Source organism: Euleptes europaea, chromosome 12 (assembly GCF_029931775.1).
Source record: "Euleptes europaea isolate rEulEur1 chromosome 12, rEulEur1.hap1, whole genome shotgun sequence".
Lineage (NCBI taxonomy): Eukaryota > Metazoa > Chordata > Lepidosauria > Squamata > Sphaerodactylidae > Euleptes > Euleptes europaea.
This window is the reverse complement of record NC_079323.1, coordinates 42,357,267-42,366,291: the sequence shown is the minus strand read 5'-3', so window position 1 is coordinate 42,366,291 and position 9,025 is coordinate 42,357,267. Positions and strand designations below refer to the sequence as shown.

The 9,025-nt window shown below is 44.5% G+C and overlaps 1 protein-coding gene across 2 annotated transcripts in view; it reads right to left on the bottom strand.

The window, feature by feature from the left end:
• Positions 1–2,512: 2,512 nt before the first annotated feature.
• Positions 2,513–9,025, bottom strand: part of ILDR2 (immunoglobulin like domain containing receptor 2) — a 58,337-nt gene continuing 51,824 nt past the window's right edge. For both annotated transcript variants that reach the window (XM_056858451.1, XM_056858452.1), the window contains 3 exons: positions 7,922–8,135; positions 4,595–5,297; positions 2,513–2,566 (listed from right to left, as the gene is read on the bottom strand). In XM_056858451.1, coding sequence (XP_056714429.1) covers positions 2,531–2,566; positions 4,595–5,297; positions 7,922–8,135 — 953 coding nt within the window. In that variant the 3' untranslated portion in view covers positions 2,513–2,530. The remainder of the gene's footprint in view (positions 2,567–4,594; positions 5,298–7,921; positions 8,136–9,025) is intronic.

The following is a 9,025-nucleotide window of genomic DNA, read 5'->3' as shown; positions in this document are numbered from 1 at the left end:
ACCATATATGTCTTCGTGAGCTCTTTAGAGCAAGGGCAGCATAAAAATGTGATCGATGACAGTTCTCCAGGTCCCACTGCTACAAGCCAATAGGAACAAATTTGTGAGGAGGGCCTGGGCAATTGTGCTGAAACATCCAGGATGCATTCATCATGTTGCTGAGTATCAGGACAACTAAAAGGGGCACTGCTTTCCTCAGTTCATGTGTTAAGGGTATTATTATATCACTTACTATGTCCCCTTAGGGTCTGTGCACTGCCCAACATGTAACTTCTTTCTAAGTGCTTTAGTTCCAAACTGGAAGCTTGAGCACTCTTCTAAAGACATGGTGCTGGGGGAAAGCTTGCGCATACATGACACATCAAGCTACCCAGTGGGTCTCATGTGTTGCTGCTGTCTATACTGGGGTCAGCTCAAGTCCAGCTCAAGATTGATATGGTTTATGGGAACAAAAACACTGGAAGGACTGCCTCCAATCTCTGGAAAAGGTCCCATGCAGGCGGTGACCTGAGCTCACAGTGAATCTTCTCTTTTTCTGCTCCATCTCCACTGAACTGCAGGGCTGTAGCTCAGTGGTAGAGCATCTGCTTGGCATGCAGAAGGTCCCAGGTTCAATTCCCAGCATCTCCAGTTAAAGGGACTAGGCAGGTAGGCTATGTGAAAGACCCCTGCCTGAGACCGTGGAGAAACGCTGCCGGTCTGAGTAGACAATACTGACTCAGATGGACCAAGGGTTGGATTCAGCATAAGGCAGCTTCATGTGTTCATGTGTACTAGGGGTTATGTCTATTACTCTTCACACTTTTACTGTAAAGAGGCGCAAGGGAGGATTTCTGATTAAAACTCACACTGGCTTGTTCTTTATCCAGTCAGAGGCTGCATTGGCTGCTCACTGGCAAGTATCACTTTAGAACTGATTTTCAAAAACCCAGCTGTAGTCTCATAAATTTTGCTTTTTAAGAAGTATCCTGGTTATGAGATAAAAGTAGATTTTCCACCAGCCCGAGCTGACTGAACTACAGTTTCAAGAATTGATACTGTTTACGCTATAACAATTATTCACAACTGAATTATCCTGTGTGGACAGGACAATTCAGATGCAAATACTTGCAATGAGAGCAAATTATTCAAAGATGTGTGGATGCAACCAAAGTTTCCCTTCCCCCCCCACACACACACACAACTTAGGTGCTGTGGAACACAGGCAGGATGCTGCTGAAGTTGTCTTGTTTGTGGGCTTCCTAGAGGCACCTGGTTTGCCGCTGTGGACTGCTGGACTTGAAGGGCTTTGGACTGATCCAGCATGGCTTTTCTTATGTTCTTATGTTCCAACTTGAAATCAAACCAAATGGAGCTTCACAGCTGCTATTCCCACATGCTTGGGACTGTTCTGCGGCCTCCATGAAGGGTTCTTGAGCAACTTACATATTAGGAAAGGAACAAAATGCGAACAGCTGCAATGAAGTAACTACCAAAGCTGGCGTTTCATCCAACATATTTATTGTTCATATCTTGAATGGCCTCAGCCAATTACCACAAAGTAGTAAGCTTGGTCCCTGTAGAAGTATAAAAGAAATGGCTATTCCTTTCTCTTGCACCCTGATTTTCTCATCCTAGCTCTGTTCTTGGCTATCCGTTGGCTTAAAAAAAAAAAATCATTGTCCAGAGAGTACTGTCAGCAGAACCTGAGCATGAATTCTGCTTACACTAGGACCAATCAGCACTCCCAGCTGAAGCCTTTTATGGCTATAGTTCAACTATAAGGCAATGCTGATACATCATATCAGACAACAGTGAAATAACATGACACATTCTCATTACAGCAAAATCTACTGAGTTTCACTTCCAAAACAAAACATTAATCTTACTGGTGGCTCCCATTACTGAATGAGCAGGCCTTTAAAAAAAAAAAAAAAAAAAACAGTTCCAAAATGTCTTTCATTACCCTGTCCTTCATATTGCAGTGTCCCAGGTCGCAGATTTGGGTTATTCCAAAGAATGAAGGTTTCCTTTCTTGCCATTTCTCTCGAAAATGCCACTTTTATGATTGGAGCCATCTCCAAATGTTACATGAATTTCTTATTTCTCTCAGAGTAGGAGAGAAAGGGCAGGTGATGAAAGGCCCTGAAACCTGTGGCAATTCCCTGCTAATTGTAGGATGCAAAGCCACACAGGTGAGAAGTGTATAATAAGGGAGTGGGAATAGATACTGTACAAGATGGCTGCTCCTTCAGTATTGTAGGCATGGAAGAGGATTAAAGTATGGAGACATCACCCTTGTGGAGTGAAATCCTAGGACAAGTGTAGCAAAAACAAAACACCTCACTTTATTTCCTGGTGAAGTGAGCTGTCTTTTCCAAGATGTTAGCTTGGTAAGAGCAATCGATTGGAACTGGCTGCCACACAAGTCCTCCGTGTCCATGACAAAACTGACAAGGGTCTTCAACATCCAGTGGCACCCCACATTCCTTGAAGTCCAAGTAGCTCTGAGAGCTTCTCAGTCTATTAACATAGGCCTTGTAAGACCGCATCACACCACAAGAGACATCCTTGTTGGAAATTCATTCTGCACCAAACAAGAGAAGCAAAAATTAGCAGCCTTAGCAGGAAACAGGAACGAAGATGGAAATTTGGCACATGCTTTCATGTTTTAAGGGCATTAACTAACTTCAAGGGCATTAACTAGCGTCAGCCAGAAGTCTTCCCCATAAGTTAACTAGATTGGTGGAAGCATGTAATAAGCTATTTCTCATTACTCTTCAGAAAATCTGCTCAGAGAACCCTTGCTCTCACTCAAGATTCAAAACCCGGCAATTGCTCATCTGAGAGCCAGCATGGTGTAGTGGTTAAGAGCAGTGGTTTGGAGCGGTGGACTCTAATCTAGAGAACCGGGTTTGATTTCCCACTCCTCCACATGAACAGTGATGAACTGGGTTGGTTTCCCCACTCCTACACATGAAGCCAACAGATGACTCTGGGCTAGTCACAGCTCCCTTAGACCTCTCTCAGCCTCACCTACCTCACAGGGTGTCTGTTGTGGGGAAGGGAAGGTGATTGTAAGCTGGTTTGATACTTCCTTAAGTGGTAGACAAAGTCAGCATATAAATGCCAACTCTTCTTCTTCTTTGTCCTTTTGTCATGAACAGCCACTACTCAACTGCTTTATAAAGGTTTTTTAATGATATGCAAAATCATGATCTGCACTAAATTTACTACTTAGGTGGCTGGTTCACAAGCAGATCCTGGACAGAAAACAACCAAATACACTGATCATGTGAACTGTCCCTAGGGCCCAAGATGCCTCATACTCCCTCCTTCCTCTATCACATTTGCAATGAAGAAGAAGAGTTGGTTTTTATATGCCAATTTTCTCTACCTTTTCAAGGAGAATCAAACTGGCTTACAATCTCCTTCCCTTCCTTTCCCCACACCTTGTGAGGTAGATGGGGCTGAGAGAGCTCTAAGAGAATTGTGACTAGCTCAAGGTCACCCAGCTGGCTTCATGTGTAGGAATGGGCAACCAGCCCAGTTCACAAGATTAGAGTCCACTCCACCGCTCATGTGGAGGAGAGGGGAATCAAACCTGGTTCTCCAGATTAGAGTCCACTGCTGTTAACCACTACACCACACTGGCTCTCTGAACCAAGCTAACATGCTTAGGAGCATGTTTGTATCAATTATTTGCTTTAGATCAACAATCTAAGTGTTCAGTTCCATTCCTTATTGATGAATGCACTTCCTCTTTCTTAATAGTAGGCCAGTTTCTAACTATTCATGATCACTGGCTACTAGCTAATCTTGCAGAGTAACAGGGCAAATCACTGGAACATCAGCTGGTGAAGAAACACCCTTAGCTAGTCAAGATCAGATGAAGCAAATAAATTAAGAAGAAAACATGTAGCCCATCAAATCTGCCTACCCATTAACCCAGGATTAAATGGTTCGGTCCCAGTAAATGGACTGGTAGAAGAATTCATCCCTCACTTGAGTTACCCTTACAACAACTGTTCAACTTCTAGCTCCCCTAAATAGGTACTCCCTTAAAGTGTTGTCTAGCATGAATACTGTGGGTAAGGAGAACATTGTAAAACCTTGGAAACTTTATGAACGGAACAATAATTGCTCTCTACCCATCCTCTTTGGATTGCATACAGGCACCGCCTCTTTGTGAGTTAACTAAAATTCATGCATGATTTACTAAGTTCAAATACTTCCCTACTTTCCTGAAGAACCACCCCTAGCCTAAGAAACCTTCTGTTGAAGATGTTATCCTTCTCACTCTTCTCCTTGTCTGAAATACATATACAGGATGCATTCTTACTCAAATTCTAAAACCTAAGAATGCAATACACGTACTTCATGTCACTATGAAGGATGGAGGCTGCCTGATTTTCAGCATTTGCCTGCAAAACTCTCGCAAGCAGCAGTAACATCTTTTTTTCCCCAGATGCAACTTAGATATTGGAACTTGAGTATAAAATAGTGCCTTAGAAGCAGCCCCAAGTAACCCTGTCACCCAAGACCCTGACAGCCTCCCATGCCGAACGATCCCTGTTTGACCCATTTGGATCAGGAGTGCCAGATGTGGCCTTACTGTTTTCTTTGGCTCTTTTTTCCTTTTCTTCTCTGAGGAATTGAGGTTCGGCTGTTCTCTGCTTCTGTACGAAGAACCCCGGCTCAACTCTCTCTCGCTGTAAGGAGGCAGAGGGTCTTCTCCTTCCTCCTGCTGTGGGGGTGGTTGTTGTTGCTGCTGGTGCTGCTGGTGCTGTTGCTGCTGGTGCTGTCCCGACTTGTAAGTCGACGGTGGCGACCAGGCATAGTATGACCCACCTCTCTGGCTGGAGTGGGAACTATGCTTTGAAGGTGTCTCACTTTGCTCGCCACTCTCATCGTAGCTTCGTGATTTCCTTTCAAGGGCACTGGTTAGGTAAGAGTGATCGTACTTCTGACTCCCTCCAGGCGTCCGACATACTAGCCTCGGCAGGAGTTTCTCGTCATGGGTACGTCTCCGGGAGGGACTGTATGTCCAGCCCCGATCCGAATCTGTCAGTGGCTCATGGTTCCCCCTTTGAGCGCCATAATATTCATCCAAGGAGTTGTCTTGGTGCTGTGCTGCCCCTCCACGTGCTCCACGCGATCCTGATCTCTCAAAACGCCGGGGTTCCTGACTGCCCTCAGTCCGACGAGCACGCTGGCTGTAAGACTCGGCAAAAGCCGCAAGTTCATCCATGGAGACGGCTGGCATTCCCATAGAGAAGTTCTTCCGAGAGAGCTTTTCTGACTTTGATCTCTGCTGACTAAAGGAAACAGAAAAGGAATGTTTTTGGGGTTTTTTTTAAATAACTAGACCAGTGGTTCCCAAAGTGGGCGGTACCACCCCCTGGGGGGCTGTGGGATTACCTAGGGGGCACTAAGAGCAAGGGCGCAGCAGGGGGGCACTAGAGGTGGGCCCCTTCAACTGTGTTGATGGATAGGGTGGGGGTGCTGGGATTGAGTTTGTGGAACTCAAGGGGGCGGCGGCCCGAAAAGTTTGGGAACCACTGAACTAGACGATGGTGAGCAGTTATCATGCCCAAGCATATACCGGAAGATATCGTGAGCAACATACGCTCGCAGCTCCACATGCTCCCTTTCCCTCCCTAAGCAAAGGATGAAGACCCTAAGTGAATGAGGATGGGAAAGGGGTTCTTAGCACTAAGAAGCCCAAATAAAGAAGAGCCAGGGTGATCCACAGGTTACCGTATTTACAGCCCAGACAGCAAAGTGATGCACTGTGACCTGGACTCAAATCCTGACTCACCCAATTGTCTGACTAGGCAGATCATAGTCTTCTGAGAAAATTTATATAGTGATGTAGCGGTAGCTATTACATCACTAACCTTTTCCTGCTGAGTTTGCAAGCTAACCGAGAGTTCAAGCACTCTTCAACTATTTGCTCAAAAGTTACTTTAATCTTGGACAGTTAATTGAAACAGTTACAGAAAACTTGGATTGTTATTTTTTAATACAGGTTAAGAGTTGAGATTGGCTTTAGCTTGCTTTGTCAGATGTAACTCATTTGTACATGCCCATTGTTTTATTTGCACATGAAGAAGAGTTGGTATTTATATGCCGACTTTCTCTACCACTTAAGGCAGAATCAAACCAGCTTACAATCACCTTCCTTCCCCTCCCCACAACAGACACCCTGTGAGGTAGGTGGGGCTGAGAGAGCTCTTAATAGAACTGTGACTAGCCCAAGGTGACCCAGCTGGCTTTCTGTGTAGGAGTGGGGAAACCAACCTGATTCACCAGATTAGCGTCCGCCCCTCATGTGGAGGAGTGGGCAATCAAACCCGGTTCTCCAGATCAGAGTCCACCATTCTATGTGTTGATTATCTCATATTACTTATGTGTTGAATATCTCATATCTAGATAATAATCACATGATTAAGATAGAACAGATTTAGAAAAAGATAAGATTGATATTTTTCTATAAATATGCACTACTGTGATAAGCAAATCAGCTTTCTCTGGATGATAGTCTCAGAAGAAGACAAGGTGAGATTTCTGGCTCTGTATCTTGAGCTTTATGATAATCCCTAAAAATGGTGAGAAAAAAAGCTGAAACCTAGTTGGCTTTTAAAAGTATTACTCACTATAATATGATTAAGCAATGCTAAGAACTTTGATCATTTTAGCACTTATTTTTACAGTAATGGTAGGGTTTTTTTGTTTTTCGCCGTCAAGTTACAACTGACTTATGGCAACCTCGTAGGATTTTCAAGGCAAGAGATGTTCAGAGGTGGTTTGCCATTGCCTGCCTGTGCGTCATGACTCTGGTATTCCTTGGAGATGTCCCATCCAAATACTAGCCAGGGCTGACCCTGCTTAGCTTCTGAGATCTGGCGAGAACAGGCTAGCCTGGGACTATCCAGGGCAGGGCTTGGTAAAGTTTACATGCTTGGATTTCTTACTGTCTTGCATAATAAAGAGAATTTCTTTTCTCAATTAAAAATAAATATCTCTACAGGTTTTTAGTCTGGTTTGCTGGTTATAGTTCAAAGAACCAAACTCACACCTTACTTATTTGCATTATCAGATTTAAAGGTTGATAATCATCCCTTAATAGATAAATCCTGCAGAACTCTGGGTTTGCATAGTCAAACCTTTCAAAATTCTTTAGTCCAGATTCTTTACAGCAGTTTCATTGTTCATACATATATGCATCTCTTTTTTTCTGTCATACAGCTCATGTTACTAATGGGGTTTTTTTTGGGGGGGGGCGCTATGTGTATCTCACAGCTGAATATACCAGGAAGCCAAGAGGGAGTTCTCTGCTGGATGTGAACGTCACGGAAAACATTTACTGCTGCATAATGCCTACAAGGGCCCAAATGTGATGCATGTGGAGAAAGCCCTAGAAGTCTGCCCCTCCAATAAGAAACTGACATTCAACTTAAAACTCCTTCGTTGTGCCGTAAGGGCAATTTAAATCACTTTAAATGGTAGCTTATATTGTATGAATAAATTGAGACATTCATTCCTATGCCACTCATCCAAGGAACCAATTCAGTCACCCTACTCATTGGAAATTTGCCACAGTTGTGCTTAGAAGTAAGAACATAAAGAACATATGAACATAAGAAAAGGCATGCTGGATCAGACCAAGGCCCATCAAGTCCAGGAGTGTTCACACAGTGGCCAACCAGGTGCCTCTAGGAAGCCCCCAAACAAGACAACCGCAGCAGCATTATCCTGCCTGTGTTCCACGGCACCTAATATAATAGGCATGCTCATCTGATACTAGAGAGAAATAGCAAGTCAGTTGCTGCAAATATCTTCCCATCCTATTTGTAGCTTCCTTGCCACTGAGGCACAGAAAACCAGTTAAAGACCCTTCCCTCCTTCCTGTTCTCCCATTTCCAGGCATTGCACTCACCTCAGCCTGAAGCTGTCCCTCTCCTCTCTGTAGTCAGAGCACGTTTGTGGTCTGGACGTGCCACCTCCACTGACAACCCCTGCCCAGTACTCTGCATTGTCATCCAGAAGACCTCCTGGAGGAGGGAGGGGCTTCCTGCGCACCTGGCGAAAAGACTGGCGGAAGTTGGCATCTTGCTCATGCAAGGAGCTGAGCTCTGAGATGGTATTGTTGTCTGGAATAAATGGAAGAGAAATGACAGCAACAATAAACATCATGGTGGAACTTGTCCCTATTAATTCCCATAGTGCCCTTCTCCTTCTGAGTTAGGGTTGCCCGGTCCCTCTTCTCTACCAGCAGGAGGTTTTTTGGGGCAGAGCTTGAGGAGGGTGGGGTTTGGGGAGGGGAGGGACTTCAATGCCATAGACTCCAATTGCCAAAGTGGCCAATTTCTCCAGGGGAACTGATCTCTATCGGCTGGAGATCAGTTGGAATAGGAGTAGGATTGCCAACTGCCAGATAGTAGCAGGAGATCTCCTGCTAATTCTCCCGTTGGTGGTGAAGAGGGACCTGGCAACCCTAAATAGGAGGTCTCCAACTAGTACCTGGAAGTTGGCAACCCTATTCTGAGTGGAACTTTGATTAGTTCTTAGCAATGGATTCTATTGGGAATGTGAGATCGCCTATCAAAAGCCATGTTGTCATGATTTTTCTTCTGACCTCCCTCTCGCACACTTTGAAATATGCTAACAAGATTGAAACCTGTCAGGAGGACTAACTTTGATGTAATGTAGAAACCTGCATGTAAAAAAATAATGTAGAGGCAATTGTGAGCCTTGCATTGCCTCCTGAATCCAAGTCCAACTCAAACAGACCACGCCCCAAGTAATCCCGACACAAACATTAGCTATATGCAGAAATAATTTGTGAAGGTCCCTGATTCTGTATATTCTCTGCTATCTTGCTGATGCTGTTTCTGTTTCCGTTTCACACGGCAATGAGTGAAAGGGAAAGACTGACTCAGCAGCTGTGTCTCTGATAGGGCAGTTGTCCAAGCAGAAGACTTTGCTGATGTTCCAATTGAACAGGATTGTCTTGACTGGCATTTATTGCACAATGCTTCCA